The 20,080-nt window shown below is 41.0% G+C and overlaps 1 protein-coding gene across 1 annotated transcript in view; it reads left to right on the top strand.

Annotated features, from left to right (window-relative positions):
* The first annotated feature begins 523 nt into the window (after positions 1 to 523).
* Positions 524 to 20,080, top strand: part of LOC130170924 (uncharacterized) — a 42,394-nt gene continuing 22,837 nt past the window's right edge. The window contains exons 1-23 of the mRNA XM_056378626.1: positions 524 to 803; positions 1,157 to 1,417; positions 2,448 to 2,717; positions 3,320 to 3,583; positions 6,021 to 6,139; positions 6,803 to 6,944; positions 7,431 to 7,697; positions 8,123 to 8,383; positions 8,875 to 9,135; positions 10,373 to 10,627; positions 10,807 to 11,067; positions 11,154 to 11,417; positions 12,151 to 12,411; positions 12,524 to 12,784; positions 13,662 to 13,919; positions 14,031 to 14,294; positions 14,411 to 14,674; positions 14,845 to 15,105; positions 15,821 to 16,075; positions 17,234 to 17,497; positions 17,941 to 18,198; positions 18,314 to 18,577; positions 19,277 to 19,537. Of these exons, the coding sequence (XP_056234601.1) occupies positions 524 to 803; positions 1,157 to 1,417; positions 2,448 to 2,717; positions 3,320 to 3,583; positions 6,021 to 6,139; positions 6,803 to 6,944; positions 7,431 to 7,697; positions 8,123 to 8,383; positions 8,875 to 9,135; positions 10,373 to 10,627; positions 10,807 to 11,067; positions 11,154 to 11,417; positions 12,151 to 12,411; positions 12,524 to 12,784; positions 13,662 to 13,919; positions 14,031 to 14,294; positions 14,411 to 14,674; positions 14,845 to 15,105; positions 15,821 to 16,075; positions 17,234 to 17,497; positions 17,941 to 18,198; positions 18,314 to 18,577; positions 19,277 to 19,537 (5,776 nt within the window). The remainder of the gene's footprint in view (positions 804 to 1,156; positions 1,418 to 2,447; positions 2,718 to 3,319; positions 3,584 to 6,020; positions 6,140 to 6,802; positions 6,945 to 7,430; positions 7,698 to 8,122; positions 8,384 to 8,874; positions 9,136 to 10,372; positions 10,628 to 10,806; positions 11,068 to 11,153; positions 11,418 to 12,150; positions 12,412 to 12,523; positions 12,785 to 13,661; positions 13,920 to 14,030; positions 14,295 to 14,410; positions 14,675 to 14,844; positions 15,106 to 15,820; positions 16,076 to 17,233; positions 17,498 to 17,940; positions 18,199 to 18,313; positions 18,578 to 19,276; positions 19,538 to 20,080) is intronic.

The raw sequence follows: 20,080 nt of genomic DNA, 5'->3' as shown, positions 1-20,080 counted from the left end.
AAGCTCAAAAGAATCCAGAACACCTTTTGTATTTGACTCCCGTGTATACTAAACTAAATGTAACCCTGCATGCAGTCAATGTCAAAGATGGGATTGTTGGGAGCCATAAGTTTTTCTTTAGCATTGGTATCGCTAACTCAGGTAAAGATCTTTTTTTTTAACACATGTGAAACTGATTGGATGTGATGCAGTATGAAAATATTTGCTGATTATGTTATTTTTGTTATTTACAGATACCTAATAGTGCAGAGGGTAAGTAAACCAAGAAATTTAGTTGAATTATTATTTTAGGCCTCATGTGGGTCTGCATAGGCTGGATTTATTTTGAATAAATAATTATTATGTTATCAATATGTACAAATCAGAATGGATCACTGAACCTAAAGAAATCTCACTAAGTGGAAGTTACTGTGTAATTAAGATATTCTTAAATAGATTTTTCTTCCAGTTGTAATGTTAACTGTTCAGTTACCTTCAATGACAAAGTGTCTTCACTCAAACCAAAGCTCCAGTTTTCAGCGCCATGTCTCCATCTCTCACAGGGTGCAAACTCCTGTCAGCCACCCCCTCAGGCTCCTCGTCGATTCTGGTAAAATGGGAAAAACACGATAAGGCAACAAGCTATTTTTTGGACCTTCGGGTGAAAAACAATACAAATTTTGCACCGGTTGTGGTGACCCTGCCATCGACCGCGCGAGAGAGGAATGTCCAGGGTCTGAGACCGGGGACCGAGTATACTGTGACTCTCAAAGTCTTCCAGTTCTACTTTGTGGTGTGTATGGATACAGCTGTGGCGACTACAGGTAAAGAAGACAGTTAACACAATATTGACATGAAGTTATTGTGACATCTCTCAAAACGTGGTAGTGGTTTGGATTGTCGTTATTTTGGTTGAGCAGTTTCATCATGCCATTCGCCTTCAGGGGTCAAAGTGCGACAGACATTTGTATATATATATATAGACACAGAACATTAATATTTAAAAGAAAAGCTCCCAAAACAGTTATTTGATCAGCCACGTTTTCATGATGTTACCTTATGAAATTATAGTCCATTCAGACTGCGCCTTTACGCGCAAAACGCGCCATTACGCATTGACGCAGCGCAGCTTTGTAGCATCCTAAACGATGCTTTCTCCCCTGCTCTTTCCTCTCAGTCCCCGACACAGCGCAGATAGAATTTGGCCGGGCACTGTCCAGTTCTTCAATCCTTGTAGAATGGACTACGGTACCCTCGGCGGACTACTACCACCTGATGGTGCGCTCTCAGGCCACCGGACAAACGTTCAATTTCACCTACACCAACACCAGCGTTATAGTGAGGAACCTGCAGCCCGCTACCAACTACGACTGCTACGTCTACACAGTGAACCAGGCCGGCGCGGGAAGAGGAAGCAAAGTGAGGACCATGACGACCTGTGAGTGAACACTTTCAGTCGGGATGGGGGGGTGTACAACTGCTTTATGTAAATGATTTTTCTTGAGTCAATTTATTGCTGAAAAGGCTACATGAAGTCAAGTAACCAAATCAAGAGGAAGAAAGTTTGTACATTTTATGTTGTATCGTCAATGACTATACTTAAATTACATGTATCCATATGACAACAAATTCCCATTGAAATGATATATACCTACAGTACACTAGATAACAGAAATTGATTTAGATTACTACTCTTACTGGTTTAAAATGCTCCTCAATAGGTAGGTCTTGATTTCAGGGGGGTTGGCCTGATATGTTGTCATTGGGGTATAAAACACTTTACACTTTGTGACTCTGTTTCTTACTCTAGGAAAGTTACACCGTTCACATTTATTAAAGGGCCAGTTCACACAAATCATCCAAAATCCTTTGCCTCTATAGGGGTATCCGAGGTTTGGATTTACTTGTCCTGGTTTTGACATATCTGGCTCTCTGATATCAGAATTTTCTATCATCCCAACATAGATGGATATAGATGTGTGTGGAATTAAGTGGTGCTCAAAACTGATAAAATTATATTTTATATACATAAACTCAACAGTAACATATCCAATGTGTGTTAAACATTTACAATTTTCCTTGTCACTCTCAATAACATAGACTTCGCTGTGTGGACAGTTTTAATTGGAACTACCTTCTTCAGGGGAAATAATTCCTTAAAATACTTTACTGCAGTGAGGTGTGTGGATTATCAGTAATGGGAACATTGCCTCTGGCAGACATGTTATTATTCATTAAAGCTTTCTCAAATCCCCCAGCACATAAAACCAAAACTGTCATCCCATTTCTGTCATCCCATTTCTCTTCACTTTCAGGGGGATGCATTTTATGATTTGGTTGAATTGATCCTTTAACAAACTGCTTGACTGAGATGCCTTTTTCAGTGTTTCATTACAGTAATTAAATTATTATCATTGTAATATTGTATGATATTTCCTTCTTAACTAAGTGCTTATATCTGCTTTCAGTGGTACAGCCTCCGGTGAACATTACAGCTGTACAGACTGGCCGGAGCACAGCCAGGGTGATGTGGCAGCCAGTGGAGGACGTCCTCATGTACAGAGTTGTTATCCAGAACCTTGACGAACCCACCAGCAGTCCGTCAGTGTATAACGTCACAGACATCGTGCTGGATGTTCACGGCATCCTCCCGTGTTCCACCTATCTGGTATCAGTGTCCTCATTCAACAAGTTCCTTTTCCCGAGCGAGCCCACAGACTACACATACTCCACCAACAGTGAGTCGGCAGAGCCAAACCAATATCAATAACTTTGTGATTAGGATCTAGGTCAGCTATTCTCTCTGAGGCGTTCCTTTCAGACATGCAGAATATGATCCTCAGGGGGAAAAGGGTTCAGATACCCTGACAACCTACTTGTTGTTGAGGCTGTCACGTAAACATAAACCTGAGAAAAAACAGAAATCAAAGGTGCTTTCGGGTCTTTTTACAGTATATTAATTATGAGATATTTGACCTGGATCTGTTCTCACTTTATCACAGCATTTATATTGTCCATTAGCCCCAATCAGAGATAATGTGATACTTCTAAACAGAGCAATGTCAAGTGGGTGAGTTGAAAAACAACATCCAATCACCAACCAACAACTGAATACGTACAAAGTTAGTCTGAGGAAATTTCCATCGCTGCCCCAAAAGTATAGTCTGTAATTGTCCCCTCTATTTAGCCTAAAAGATGGTAAATGTATCCCATGTGACTCCCGTCTAGAATCCTTTCGATTGAGAGTATAAATTGCCTGTCCTCTACATCCTGCCTTTGTAACTGTCATGTACACTGAGCTGAAAAAAAGGATACTCTTAATGCACTGTGTTACTTGCAGAGCTGACATCAGTTTCATCAGTATCGGTGGACTACACCTGCACCAATAACTCTGCCACGGTGCGTTGGACGGCTGTGTTCGGGGCCGACTCCTACAAAGCCACGGCGATGAGCGAAAATGGCACACAGCTGATGTGCACGAGCCAGAGCACCAGCTGTGCGATCACCGGACTGAACTGTGGTCAGAAATATGTGGTCCACGTGACTCCCATATCAGAGAACTGCAAGAACATCATGAACAAGACCTCGGCCACTTTTCAGACGGGTAAGAGCCAAAAAAAACAAAAAAAACAAAAACAGGATCACTACATTTATCAGGAGACGTGTCAGATATAAACATGTATAAACACACACACACACACACACACACACACACACACATAAAAGAAGAAACACAAACACACTGTGTGTCCATTTTGACCAAGCTTGTTCAATAGAGACAATGTGACCCTCTGATGACCAGCCAACTCAGCCTTTGATGTACAGTAGGCCTTTCTTCATAAAGAACTGGATGCTTTTTCCTTCAGTGACTCAGCAGGATCTGTTTAGCTGACTCTCTTTAAGTCTTCCTGGAATCAATTCAGGACCTGGAATTTTTTCACAGGTACAATATTGAAATGTTTGTGCCAGCCGACTGCTGCAGTAGTATATCTAAATCACCATCGCAACTATTTAACCGCCACATCTTTAAAGGGACTGCATGAGAACGAACAGGAACAAGCAGAAAAGACATGGAGACAGGAAGAGCTGTAACCCTCTGGGTGATGTTGCTTCACTAAGTTGGGAAGCTTGTGACAGACACATTAATAAGAGGAATAAAAATAATCCTACAATTTCCATATTGTAACGCAATAGCATCTATCATTAGAGCATTATCGCCTGATGAACGCACACATCTTTCAAACTCCCCTCCACCCTCACAGCTTGTAACAGAAGCTTACTGTTATAAATTTGTGTCTCCAAGCCCAAACTGAGAAAACCTTCGAACGACAACACTACAGCATCATCAGGGTTATTTTCTTAGACTTTTGAAAGCCCCTCCAGAGCCACAGAAGATATTGTAGAATGGCTTTCATAGGCAGAGTTCATATGTAAAATCAGCAATGACACTTTAAATCTGAAGTTGGCACACTACAAGCCTGAACTCTAGATAAAGCTTCAGCCTCTTTTGTACAAAAGCAGATTTTTCTCCTCAGCAGGAGGTGGAAAAATTCGTAACCATTTCTTGGCTTACCTCGTAAGACTGATCACAATTGAATAGACATGTGAAATATATTCACCTAGATGCTTGATTTTGTCTGACTCGGAATCAGGCTTTTCATGTATTCCTCCTATTCAATAATCTGGTTTCTTACATACATCTTTAGAATTTGTAGAAGTGATTATCTGGCTACTTATCCCTAACTTAAATACCAGTATTCCTGAGGTGACTGTAAAACAGAGTCTATGATAATTACAGACAGATTCACCCTTCTCCAAGTTTTTAAGTAAGCAGAGAAACAAGTTATCATACCAAACAAAAGTGTGAAAACATGGTCTAAGCTCTTTTAGTAATAGATTACACTGGAGAAACAAACTCCAACCCAGCTCTGTATTAAGTTGTGATTTTGCAGAAGAGAAAGTCATCTGACTAATCCAGCCCCCCACCGCCCCCCCCCCAACGCTCCCCATGCCAGTCAACTACAACTGAATGTAACTGGTCTATTAAAACTGTGGATGACACTTCTACTGCTTCACCCTGCCATCTATTTTGTCTAGGCAGTTAATCCTTTCATCTCACATATCACTCTATTCTGTCGGAGAGCCTGGTCGAGATTTTCTGTCCAACCACACCCCTGGGGCCACATTGTGCACTGTTAAGCTGCTGCGACTTGGATGATGCTGAATTGAAGTAATTGTTGCATGTCAACAACCATTTAATATTTGAGACTCAATCTGGTGATATAAAACCTTATTTTATAAAAGCCTAAAGGCACAAGAAAAGGGAAATGGCATCATTTTTAGATGTGTAACACTATCTTCTGAAGACTTTTTACAGTATTTGGACATTAGAATCACACAAAGCTGATCGTTAAATGCAGGTTTAAACTAAAATTTAATTCAACATTAGGGATTTTAACATAACGATGGGCTTTTTGTTAGCATTAAAATGCACAAGGTTGTATGGTCACAATCTATCAAGCTTAAATTCTTATTTTAATATACCACACCTAATTTGTTTTTACCTGAGGATAGGTATTACTGAGGTCATATCAGTCAGAAGTCATTTGGGAATAGCTGTTTACAACTTTTTTCCCCCCCTGCTTTTGTTTGTCGTCTAAGTTCACACGTTTATTTGTGTGCATCACTAGGTGTCTCCTTTGAAAACTGGGTCTCCTATTGAGCTTTACTGTCTATATCATATTGTGTTGGGTTCAGGCCGCTCAGAATAAGCCTGTGTTTGTGTTAAACCTGAAACCTCATACAGTGAAAAGCAACAGTGGAGCGTAATCTTCAGTATCAGGGCGTTTTAACCTGAAAGAGGATTTGAGACGCTCACTTTGATGTTGATATTTAACCCCATTTACTGTTTTTTCTGTTATCTCTCTTGTCCCTTCTATCTATCTATCTATCTATCTATCTATCTATCTATCTATCTATCTATCTATCTATCTATCTATCTATCTATCTATCTATCTATATAAATATCTATTTCCTTTAAGTCCCCTGTCCTCCCAAGAACCTGGAGCTGGTGCGAGATTGTTCCAGCGATGTCATCACTTTTTCCTGGGAGCACACAAACAACACAGACTACTACCTGGCCAAAGCAGTAGACTCCAAGGTACTGACTGCACTCTTTTTTCTTAATGAGTGCTGAATGTATTATGAAATTTAAATTGTATATTCCAGATTAACTCTATAACAGGTACAGTCAGTGTAAAGATATTAATTGACATTCTTGTAAATAATATTTGCTGAGAGTTAGATGAAAAAATTGACACAATTATTGTGACTGTATGTTATATATAAAACCACAACCAGCAGCTAGTTAGCTTAGCATAACATAAGGACTGGAAATGGAGGTCCAAAGGTTAACAACTTTACATAGTGTATATCTTGTTATTTAGTCTGTACAAAAAGAGTAAAAATGACAAGTTGTGGCTTTACAGAAGGTTATGGACTTGACTATTTCCTGGTTGGGAGCCGTGCCTGTCTGAAGTTTCTGCTAACCACCTTACTGCAGCTTGTTTTCTACGCTATCAGAAGGATAAAACACATGAAATATAAAGTGTTAATTGGTGAGAATTTAAGGGGCTGGCGGGTGCAGATTTAGTTACTTTTAGACTGAGACTAGCTACTTCCCCTCGTTTCCAGTCTTTGTGCTAAACTAAACTATCCAGCTGCTAGCTGTAGGTTCACATTCACTGTACAGACATGAGAGAACAGGAGTTAACGACTACAGTCGGTACTTAGAGTAAATACTGTGTGATTTCTCTGTACCCAGGGAGTGGTCCGGGAGTGTCTGACTCAGGACAACACTTGTTTCTTTACACACTCAGTGTGTGGACGACACTATTACTTCACAGTCGTTTCATTCTCAGGGGAGTGCAAGAGCGCGGTCAGCTCTACTGTTGACATTCGCACAGGTATGACCACACATATCTACAGCTCATCTCTCTATATCAAAAGCTTTATATCTGTGCAGTATGAATATGAATGTCATTGTTGAGATCTCATCATTTCATTTCCATAATTCGAAGTTGCTGCAACTTGTGTACAACACAATTTAAAATATGACTGTTTGCTCTGAAGAGCTGATCTGAGCTCTGGGGCAGTTGTCCATGCTGATGTGAGCGCCCTCTGATGGATACTTTTGTAAACCTAATCAGGCTGCTTTTTATCTGGACCTGTATGTATCAGATAAAAAGGTGACAAGTCCTCACGTTTACGCCTATTCACAAACTTAAAAAATAAGCACTCATAATAAACTTAAGAATAATAATAATAATGATAATAATAATAATAATAATAAGATATTTATTACAAACCATATTTAACAGAATCACTACACCTCTTTTTGTAAATAAAAATATTAAATAGCATAATCTTTGTATTTATTTGCCTCTCTCCAGCTCCCTGTATTCCCCAGAATCTGCAAACATCGGCCGACTGCAAGTCAGATTCTCTGCTCAGCAAGTGGGACCTGGCAGAGGGGGCTCTGCGCTACACTGTGGAGGCCTTCGGCAACAAGGGAAACAATTCCCGCTTCAACTGCAGCTCAATGTCCAACAGCTGCTCCATAGAGGGAATCCACTGCGGAGAGTATCTGACTGTCTACATCACGGCTTTTGACGATGAATGCGCCAGTCCGAGGTCACTGGGGCCTGTGGCTGAAACAGGTGAGGCAAAACCGGTAGTGTCTGTTTATTAGATACCAGCAGTGGTGGGAAAAGAATCCAGAGCCTGGGAAACCATCTGTGCACCCAGTGTTTGTAAGTCTTCTTTTGAGGCTGAAACTGTGAGTCGATTATACGATTAGTCTTCTGACAGAGACTCTTTTCATAATTGATCAGTTGTTCAAGTTGTTTTTGAAGCAAACTGTTCATAGCTTCTCCAATGTGAAAGTTTGCTGCTTTTCACAGTTTTATATCATTATAAATTTCATATCTATCTATCAAAACAAGCATGATTGTAACTAAGTTGATTGTGAGTGTCATTGTTAACCTCTGAATACACCGGCAACATCAACTCTTGCTCCCCTCTCACAAGGAAAGGGTTTCATGGTGGAATGTATTCTGATTGTGATTCGTCCCCTCTCTTTCAGTCCCATGCACTCCTACCAACGTATCAGCAGTGAAGGAATGTGGAGCGGACGCCATCACCGCCACCTGGCAGCTGACCGGAGGTGCAATTTTCTACATCGCCATGGCAAAGGATAGCGAGGGTGTCATTCACAACTGTAACGCCATTGATCTGACTTGTAAGATCCAGGGCTTGAAGTGCAGCACCAACTACACAGTGTACGTCATTGCCTCCAACATCATGTGCAACAGCTCTGAGAGCGAGGCGGTCACCATAGAGACAGGTACTGAGAGGATGCTTGTTTTCTTTCTTCTGGGTTATTTTACTGTAAAGATGCTTAGGTGACTTCTCAGACTGACAAACAACAGAAAGAGGGATGTGCTTCTTTCATCTGAAAGAGGTCCTGAGTCAGTGTTAAGGACTAAGATGTCAATATCTTTATCTGAAAGCCCTGAACAAACTTGTATCAATGATCTGTAATACAGCATATTGAAAGAGTTGACCACATTTCTGGAAAGCAAATTTTTTAAAATCTATAAATGTCAGACAGATTTATTGCTGGACATCGTCTGAGTTATTTGCCATTACCAGACTGAATACAGAGAGCTCAGGGCTGTTTTTATTTATATTTTAGATATCTTCCTTTTAAAATCTGAATCTTAAGCTCCTGATTTTCATTATTAAAAACTGTAATCAGCATTTAATCAAAATACCCCAAGTTTAATAATGTTTTGTTTCATTCTGCTGCTTAACTGTCCCTTTGTCTCATTTCAGCTGCTTGCCCTCCGGATAACATTACTGCCTCCCTAGACTGTGCAGCCAATGACGCTCTGATTTCATGGCATGGTCAGCCCCAAATGAACTCCTACACCGCCACCATCGTGGATGAAGACCAAGGACTTCTCAGCTGCAGCTCCACTACAACCAGCTGTAGGGTACAAAACCTGAAATGTGGCATGCTCTACACCGTCACTGTCTGCCACCATGATGGCATCTGCCCCAGCATGCCCTCTAAGGCCATCTACTTGGAGTCTGGTAGGAACACATTCTGCTCATAATTCGTCTACACTATAACTTACTTTCATGTCACTGTATCTCTCATCTCCTCAGTTAGCTATTGAAAAATACTTACAGAATATAAACAGGACGAACTGTTTAGAATATGGCCTGAAACCCCAAACTAAGCGTGTGTTGGTTGGTATGTTGTAATTTCAATTGGGAATATACCTCTAGTACTGAATGAAATGAAATTATGAGCAGTTTAGGGTCAATGCCAGGAACAGGTTCAGTTCAAATAAATCACAATAAAAGTATTATACAATATTTTCTCATGTTCTCGCACTGGGATCTACATGTAAAAAAATAAATTTTAAGTTTACTTGTAAGATGTCAGCACATTCAGCTACTCTCAGACCCTGGGGAAGGCTGTTCCAGGCCGTCCTAGAGACGTGGAGACTAAAAACTAAAAGCTTTGAAACAACTAAGACAATTTAGATTTTAGATTTTTAGATAATTTCAGTTTGATCTGAGATGCATTTGAAACATTCTTATATGGCATATAAGAATGTTTCAAATGCATCTCAGGAGATCAGATTGACATATAATATATGCCAATAAAATTACAAGGGCAAAAATCTGAAAATTGCTTTTTTATTATTTGGGTGAACTGACCCTTTAAGTGGAGCCCTGCATCATCACCTAAACTCTGTCTTGTAGATGGGCCCTGTATGAAATTCTAATTTAGGTAGTTTAGTATTCAGCTAGTTACAGCAGAAGCTATCAGGGTGCACTATCAGGGTACTGATGAAAACTAAGTACAATCCTGCACTTCAGACCTGAGCCTGACAAGCTCAGACTAAGAAGTCCTGAAATGGACCATGCCATTTGATTTACTGTAACATGTCCTTTCCTCAGGCCAAAATGTTCTTTTCTTACACCACTGGTGATAAGGATCTTACAACTGCAATTTTCTGCCTGTATTTTTCATCCATACTACATTTTTTATTTTGTGTGTAAAGAGCATTACAGCCTGGCTCCATGTAGTCTAGTGCTCATGTTTACAGCTTGACTTCAGGATTTGGACTTCACACCTCTGCATTTCCTTTTTGGAAAGTGTCTAGATTAGATCAACCTGCAAGAGTAGTCTGAGACCAACATAAGATCTGAATATATAATTACATGGAAGAAATTTTTCGAGCATTTTCACGTTGCCATAATAACCAACTAATTTCTTAGGTGCCAGACTTAACCCACCTTTCTTCTCTCCGTCCAGTTCCTTGTGGGCCGGCCAACGTGCAGGCTGACGTAGACTGTGCGTCAGGTGGACTGACCATTGGCTGGAACGCATCCAGAAACGCAGAAGGCTACATCACCATGATCTCATATAACAACATGCAAAAGTCTTATAACACCACACAGCCTACACTGAGCATCAACACACTGGAGTGTGGACTGGAGTACACAGTGAAGGTGACGTCCATCAATAAGACCTGTGTCAGTTTTCCCTCGGTCATACCTGTCAGCGAAGGTAAGAGAAGTTCAGTTTGTAAAGAGTTTACTATATATTTGTTTATATTTTGGCTTAAAGTGATTTAGGACATTTTGAATCAGGTCATGAAAGTGAAAATATGTCTACTGAGATGCAAGACAGTAATTGAAATATTAAACAAAATGTACTGAGCTGATCTGAGGTTTTCCCACTCCCAGCACCATGTGTACCTACTAATGTGATGGCGAAGAAAAACTGTGGCCAGAGTTTTATGGAAGTGACATGGCAAGCAAGCCGTGGCGCCAAAAACTACACCGCCGTTGCTATGGGTAAAGATGACAGTCGCTTGGAATGTGTATCCAACAAGACGTCTTGCAGCCTGGAGGGCGTGATATGTGGCCAAGTTTACAATGTCAGCGTGGTTGCTGTGGGCGAGACCTGCACCAGCACAGGGAGCCTTGCAGTGGAAGGGCCGACAGGTAAAGATCAGCAGAAATCAGTGTTTTGTAACTGTGAGATATGTTTATTTATAGCTGATACCAACTGTTGTGTCCTTCCTCCTCAGCGCCCTGCCCTCCCTCTCAGCTCAGCGTCACAATGAACTGTAGCAGTAACTCTGCACTGTTGACCTGGAACAGCAGCCCCAATGCAGTGTCCTACACTGGCAAGGCAGTGTGCAAAGACGGACATAATGTGACCTGTGATGCAGGAGCAGGGCTTAGTTGCCAGCTGGAGGGTCTGCACTGTGGCGAGGAGTACAGCTTCACTGTGTCATCCTCTGATGGCGACTGTCAGAGTCCTGACAGCAAGCCAGTCATCCGTACAACTGGTGAGAGGGAGTCGCATCTCTGCTTTCTCTCTATTTACTCTTACTCCCTTCCTAAACCATTTCTTTTTAATCCTTTTCTACATCTCCCTTTTACTTTTGTCTTTAACTTTTCCTCTTCATCTTCCTTATCCTGTTTCCACACTCTCCTTTTGTTTCTTCCTGGATTTTTAAAATTTCCTCCTCCTCAAAAACCCAACATTCAAAAACCATTAGTTGACAAAATGCAATAAGATTATAAGATTCATGTAGTAGCTGTTCTGAAGCTTCATCACAGCTGAGCAAAGTCCACCTGCTGATGAGGAAGATCATGTGATGCACTTGATGGAATCCAGAACAGCTACTAAATGGACTTTGTGTTTTGTCTATTGTTTGTCAACTACTGTTTTCAAGGTCAAGATTATTAATACTTACATTCATTCATTCATAAAGAGACAAGAGAAGACACTTTTTGCAGCTCCTAAAATTGACTTTCCTGAAAGCCCGACAGTATTTCATATCTATATATGAAATACGAGTAAATATGAGTAGTGCATTTATTTTCTATAAATTAGTGTAAGTACATAGCTATTTTATGACTGAATAGATTTGATTTCCCTGCTGTGTATCTATGAGTCTGTGGCCAGAAAACAAAATCAATTAATGCAATTTGAAGTAATTCAACAATTACTACAGTCCTTTTCATACATTTGTAATCCAACTACCACTGAGTCTAACTCTTTGCCTCCTGTGTCAGCCCCATGTGCTGTTCAGAATGTGCTCAACACCCTGAACTGTAGCACCAACATGCTAACCATCAGCTGGACCCCTGAATCTGTGCCAGTAAACTACAGCGCCACCGCCACGGCCAGAGATGGAACTGTGCTTCGCTACGTCACAGAGGAGTCTAGCTGTATGCTGACGAATTTAATGTGTGGAGAGCAGTACACTGTGACAGTCAAAGCCATGAGCAGCACATGTGAAGGACACAGCAGCGTCCCGGAGATTGTTAATTCTGGTGAGTTTGTCGGTTGAACCCCACAGAGCAAGGAAAAAAATTAAATATGAGACACAATATCTGTGAATACTAAAATGATTCCCTGCTTTTTCCTTCCTCCTTTCTCTCCCAGTTCCCTGTGTTCCTATGAACGTCCAAGGCATGGTGGAGTGTTCCACTAACACGCTGCAGGCGTCCTGGGATGCAGCTGCCGGCGCAGTGTCCTACATCTCCACATTGAAGGGAGCAGGAGGTTTCTCTACTTCGTGTCCTACATCTAGCCAGAGTTGCCTCTTCTCTGACCTCCAGTGTGCTCAGACTTATATGCTGAGTGTGGTGTCCCTCAACGACAAGTGCAACAGCTCCAAAAGCGCCATAATCTCAGCGAGAACCGGTGAGATGGTGATATCCTGTCATTGTTCTCATTATCAACATGACAAGACCAAAACTAGAAATTAATTGATCTTTTTAACAAGTATTTATAACTGATATATTTTATACTTCTGTGCTTTAGTGCTCTATTGTTGTCCAAAAAACTATTAAAAACACATTTAATGAGCTACAGCATTACACTGGGTAACATTTTCATTCATGTTTATTTGGTGTCAATCCATATCCAACATTTACTGAAAACTGTGCCCAGCTGTTTTGGGATATTACTCAGACTTTTAACAAATAAATAAATATATAAATAAAACTACAAATTTGCAACCTGTTCTCAAAGATTTACATCCTCAGTAGGTACCAATACGATTGGAGCTGAGTGCTGAAGAGAGTGTAGGGAAGTCGGAAAGTATAGTGAGACAGACCAACATTGTTGGTTTTGCTCATTTCATAGGATTTTTTCACAGCATTCAAAATACAGAATAACAGCAAAAAAGTTGACTAGTCAACATTTCTCCATAATTTCAGTTACTTTAACAGATGTTTTCTTATTGCATGTACATTTGCCTTTTTATTTGATAATTTGTCTTGTAGAGTATTTTATTATCACATCAATTATTTTAATGCATTCTGTGAGCATTAAATTGTTCAATTAAATCAAGCCTAAATCAAGACTTCTCCTTGATGATATTTCTGGAGACATTGAGAGCAAAACATTTTAAAGCTTTGATGAAATCGCTATATTTTTTAATGACTAATATGTTAAATGAGATCATTGTTAGCATTCAGCTCAAACACAGCTGAGTCTAAGTACAGCGGAATAATCTTTTTTATCGAGTCATAAAATAATCACAGTCATGATGCTCATCTTCTCCGTCCCTCTCCAGCACCCTGCACTCCTACAAATGTGACCGCTGCCCTGCACTGCCTCACTGGTTTGGTGACGGTGACTTGGTGGGCCAGCGCTGGAGCAGATTATTACACAGTCCTGGCTGAGGGCAACGGACACGTTGACTCCTGTAACTCCACTGGCATGTCCTGTGAACTGATGCGGCTGCAGTGCGGGGAGACCTACACTGTGACTGTACTGGCAGGGGACGGGAAGTGCAACAGCTCCATACTCGCCAAAACCAATGTAACCACAGGTAAAGAGAGACCTTATAGAAATGAAGAGCTCCTCCGTTTAAGGCTTCAAAGCCAATATCGAAATTTATCCTACAAAACAAATTAGTAATGTGTGATAATCGTGTGTCCAGCTCCCTGCGCTCCAGTGATCCAGGATCACTCTCTGGACTGTGTTTCTAACCACGCCTGGGTCACATGGGCTGAGGATGAGGATGCCATGAGTGTTACCGTCAATGCGACCTCCAGTCTGGGACACTCAACGTCCTGCAGCTCATCCACCAACAGCAGCTGTGCCCTGAATGAACTGCAGTGTGGACAAGACTACACCGTCCAGGCTGTCACACAAGGAGTCCACTGTTCGAGCAAACCCAGCGCTGCTTTTCAGATTGTCACAGGTAAATTATAATTAAGACACATTATCTTTTAAAGGTTTAGGTTTAAGATTGGATTATAATAAATTGTAGGTTAAAGTTAGGTGTTCAGGAACTGACTGTACTCCTCTCTCACCCAGCTCCTTGTACCCCTGCAAACGTGGAGTACACATACTCCTGTGAGACTGACTTGGCCTTCCTTAGCTGGGACGAGACTTTGGGCAGGAAGAGTTTCTACGCTCACGCCCACGCCCACTCTGGAGACCACATGGCCTCCTGCAGCACCACCCAGACCGACTGCTCCCTGCCCCCACTGCTCTGCGGTGACGTATATCACGTGAAAGTGATAGCTGTGGCTGACCACTGCAACAGCAGCATGGCTGGGGTAACACAGATACAGACAGGTGAGAGATGGATGGGACATCTGCAAGGTGTGTGTGTGTGTGTGTGTGTGTGTGTGTGTGTGTGTGTGTGTGTGTGTCTGTGTGGATGAGGGTGAAGAGTAACTTTTCCCATCATTTCAGGCCTCCTTTGATTTCCATGTATGATGTTTCCTCTTTTGCTTTTACATCAGCCCCCTGTGCTCCCATGAACGTGAGTGCCTCCTTGATGTGTCACAACAACACAGCGGCAGTGAGCTGGCAACACAGTCCCGGTGCAATTTCCTACAAAGTGAAGGCGCTCAGCAGAGATGGCGATATCAAAGAGTGTACCACAAATGACACAAGTTGTGACCTACCTAACATGCACTGCGCCCAGACCTATGTGATCACCATCACCCCATTCTCTAGTCAATGCAAGGGATCCGACAGCTACCCATTAACTTATGTTGCAGGTGAGGAAGACCACATAATGCACTTTAACATTTGCCCTCGATTAAATAGTATTGTATTTAAAAGTGTAGATTTTAATATCATTTTATAAGGGTAAAAAAATGAGGGTCTGATCCATTTTATGTTCACACTGACTTATAATCAAAGGTAAATGTAGAGTGAACCGCCAGATAACTGATTCACTGGACAGTTTTGGTGACTGTATTCACCCCCGCATCACACTTTCCTTTTAATTAGGAAATTTACAAAACACTCCAGTTTTACTCCTTTTCACTTTATGATGTATAAGGTAACTCTGCTAACACGGTAATTCTGTGGTTGATCTGCTTTTGTTTCACACCTACAAGCAACTGCACGAGTCAGCCTGACCAAGACCAATTGAAAAAGTGGTTTAGGCTGCACTACAGTTTAATTGTTAGCTTTCACAACAGCCTAAAACAACCACACCAAACAAGCATACACACCAGAGTCCTACATCCAAATACCAAGAAAACCCTTGTATGTTTGATCATCACAACTGAATGTTGATGTAGTTCCTCTAGCTGCCACTTCAGACTCTTGACTGTTGGATTTCAGTAGCTAACTTCACTTCAACAACTCTCATATTAAATATTGAGTGGTCATTTCAAATATTAATTTTTATTTAAAATATCAGTAACTTGTATGTCACATGCTCACTCAACTCTGCTATCTCCCCGTTCTCCCTCTCTCTCACAGGCCCCTGCCCTCCCACCGATGTTCATGTGTCCCTGCAGTGTGTCGGTAACGTGGGCCATGTCACCTGGAACCCTGCCCCGCAAGCAGATCTGTATGTTGCCACAGGTTTGGATAATCACGTACACACCTGCTCCTCCAATGGATCAAGCTGCTCCCTGACAGACCTCCACTGCGGCGAGACGTCCGTCCTCACAGTGGTCACCATCGAGAGGGGCTGCAGGAGCGAACCCAGCCAGTCTTTCACTTTCGATACAGGTCAGAGAATAACATCTTCATTTGTTTGAATAGTTTGACACTGTGGGAAATATTAGCTTTCTTGCCAAGAGTTCCGTGCTAAGCTCGATCTCGTGTCTGTGGATTAAGTAGATAATTTATTTTAAAACGGCGTTCCGTATCAGAAATGATCTCCGTCCATACTAACGCACCTGAAAACGCTATACACTGGACATGTGTATACCGGTGTAAACAGGAAGTAGATTGTCTACTGCTGCAGGTCGCTAGTTGTAAAAAAAATATTGCAAACGAGGAACAGCAAAAGGCAGTTGTAGCATTAAAATGCGGAATTTAAAAGAATAAGAGCTGTTGGCAAAGACAACCAGGCCAGCAACGCTTGTAACTTGCAATATATGTTGCATCAACCATAGTTAGTTGTGACCGATAAGACCCAGTCAGGAGGTGGTTAGCCTAGCTTAGCATAAAGACTGGAACCAGGGGGAAACAGCTAGCCTGGCCTGTCCAAAGTTTAAAAATCCGCATAGCAATTTACCCTCTGCCCAGTTTTTGTTTGCTAGGAAATAATTGCATCAAACTTCCCTTCAGCAGCTAATTGTTGTTTTTACATTACAGTTTTGTATAGAAAATATATGTAATTTAGTAATTAGTGAGCTTTAGATATGCTTGCATGTGTATTTTTGACTTATGGACAGAATAGCCGTTTCCTCCTGCTGCCAGGGTTTATGCTGAGTTAAGCTAATTGCTCCAACTACTTACTGCAGACATCAATGTATTTCCCCAAATACCAGTCAGTTCCTATAATGTTGTACATACTGTTTTTCAAGACAGTGTAAAATTATAAGAGCCCTCATAATTCTCCTTTTAGGTTTTACATATCATTCACTAGTTGTTTTATCTTCATTGTCAATCAAAACCTAATTGTTTATTAGGGTAACTGAAAAACTTGTTTTTACTTGTATTAATTGTGTTGCTAACTGGAACATTATCACTGAGTTAATATAATTTATTATTTTCATTATTCTTATTTTACATATTCAGAAATATTTAATATAATTCTTGGAATGTTTGAAGTGTTCATATGAAATCATATGGACTATTATCATATTGGTTGTAATTTGCAATTGTTTTGTTTACAATATTTTCAAAATGTCTATCTCCTTGTCCCTCTCTTGTTCTCAGCCATCTGCCCTCCCACCAATGTGACTGGAGTGACAGATTGCGGGAACAATGACATCACAGTAAGCTGGGACCCCAGTCCTGAAAGTGGTGTTAACTACTTCCTCCACTCCCAAGAATATGGAGGTGCCAGTGCAAACTACTCCACAACCCAGACTTCCCATGTCATCACCGGGCTGCAGTGTGGCGAGTTGTATACGTTCACAGTCGCTACTAGGGACTCTGACTGCACCAGCGTCCTCAGCAAGCCGATACAAACTCAAACAGGTTAATATCTGGATATATCTCGGTTTCTCATCTTCGGAAACCCAGAGTTATCACAGTGAGATGAATTAATTCTCACATTACCAGCAATCAGTGGTGATTTGGGCACCAGCTACTAATTATTTTCTCATTTCATTGGTTAAGTGTTTGCTTTATAAAACATCAGAAATTAGTGAAAATAGAGGTAAACCAACTGGTATATGATTTTTATGATAGGTCTGCAAACAGGATTCTTCTTTTTCGTATTATACACTGAAACATTATCTCATCAATATTTTCTCCCGTCACAGTGATTAGTAATGCACATGTGTTATTACATATTTTCCTATGAAATAACAAGAAATATATTTCTTCTTTGTAGCTACATTGACTAGGTTTACAGAACCTCACTATAAAGTGAATGATCTGATGTATTTCTCTTTTTTCCTTAATCTCTTCCCTGCCAGCTCCGTGCCCACCAACCAACCTGACTGCCACTGCCGAATGTGGCACCAATTTGGGAATGCTGTCCTGGGCCCCGAGTGCCCACGCCATCTTCTACACAGCTACGGTGACTGGTACCCACGGCCACAAAGTTTCCTGTTCTTCCAACACAACAACTTGCTCAGTGAAGCTGGACTGTGGACATCAGTACTCTGCGGTTGTGATTGCCTCTAGTGCGACGTGCAACAGCAGTGCGGGGGCCACTCTGACATTTAACTCAGGTAAATGAAAACTACTTCTCCTTGCAACTGTCTCATTTGGACTTTCAGTGTGTCTTTTTGTTTTGAACCTCAACACCAATGAATGAATGACTTGAATGTTTTCCCCCTCCCACAGCCGTCTGTCTGCCTGACAGGGTGGAGGCGGAGCTGGACTGCAATGTCAACTCCTTCGCAGTGCAGTGGAGGGGGAGCATCGGCGATGTTGGCTCTTACACTGCGATCGCCATTGGCAGTGATGACACACGTGTGACTTGTGACTCTACAAACTCTAACTGCACCATCAACAACCTAAAATGTGGCCTCACCTACAGCGTCGTCGTCACTACATCGTCAGTCGACTGTGGAACCATCAAGGGCTCCGACTACAGAGTGCAGTCAGGTAACACAAGGACAGGGTACAGAGGTATTACAGGCAGTGCTGTAGAATAATTTCAACCTGTTTCACTACAGTTCAACTTTTGTAAAGAAAAAAAGAAAACAATGGAAACAAAACTGTAATTTTTCTGATTCCACTGCAGCAAAATGCAATAGTTTTCGGCTTTTCAAGATTCATGATTCTTAAAAATTAATTTCTTTAACGGAACAGTTTGATATTTTTGGAGACACATTCACTTTCTTTCGAGATGAGAAGATAAATACCACTTTCTTTGCCTGTATCGTAAATATGAAGCTCCAGCCAGCAGACAATTAGTTTAGTTTCACTTAAGACTGGAAATGGGGAAACAGGTAGCCTGGCTCTGTCCAAAGATAACAACCTCTAAAGTTCACTCATTAACAATCTATATCTTGCTTTTTTATTGTTTACAACATCTGCATTTTTCCTAAAATTATCAAATTATCCTTAGATTCTTGAAGTAGATTTAAATTAGAAACAGGTTAAAATATCTTGCTACATAGTTTTTTTCCTTTAAATAAAGGTTTCTATTACTCAAAAATGACTTGACCTGACACTGCAAATGGCGGATAACTTTTGTTTTTAAACTAGACCCTTAATCTATGTAAAACTCACATCTCCTCATTCTTATCACTCCATTATTTTTAATAAATCTTATGCTCTATCTGTCCTCTAAATCACCAGCCCCCTGTAAACCAGACAACGTGTTGGTGAATCCACAGTGCAGCGCTAACTCGGCGTTAGTGACCTGGGGAAACTCAGGCCCAGACCAGACGCAGGTGGTGTCAGCAGTGGACAGAAGAGGAAGGATCCACACCTGCAACTCCAGCAGCTCCAACTGCACCTTCGACCAGCTGATCTGTGGGGAGAGCTACGATATCAGTGTGGTCGGCCACACAAATACATGCAGCAGTGAACCAGCTCTTGCTCAAAGGCTCAACACAGGTAAATAATTTACATCTGCAAATGCAATTCTGAAATGTAACTATACATTTATAGTCTACACTAAAGCAGGAATAACACCATTGCAACAGAAAGTAATAACCATATGCAAAGCTGGTGTAAATCCATGCATACCAGTGTGACTGGTATGGAACTTGATTGATATTATTTTATGACAAACTGAAAAAACATCATTATGAGTGTGAATACAGTTAATAAACATGACATGAAGAATAGTTCTCTACTCAAGATCTCTACATCTTGGAACCATCAAGGTCCAAAGCTCTGTGATTACTGGATTAAAATTGATGATTGAAAAATCAGGGAGTAATTATCTGTGGTTTCTGCACAAGCTGTTGCAAATTAGTGTGATTACAAAGCAATACTACAAAGCAGAAACCCTCCAGTACTTCAAGTAGACGTCCTGCATTTAAAGTAGTGGTAAAAAAAAAAGTATTTTACTAACATATTTATTTCATTATTACTGATGTATTAATGTGTATGCAGTATTTTCATGATGTTGGTGATGAGGATGGATGGAGGAGT

Source organism: Seriola aureovittata, chromosome 6, assembly GCF_021018895.1.
Source record: "Seriola aureovittata isolate HTS-2021-v1 ecotype China chromosome 6, ASM2101889v1, whole genome shotgun sequence".
NCBI lineage: Eukaryota > Metazoa > Chordata > Actinopteri > Carangiformes > Carangidae > Seriola > Seriola aureovittata.
The sequence above is the reverse complement of the archived record's forward strand: the minus strand, read 5'-3'. Positions and strand labels throughout refer to the sequence as shown.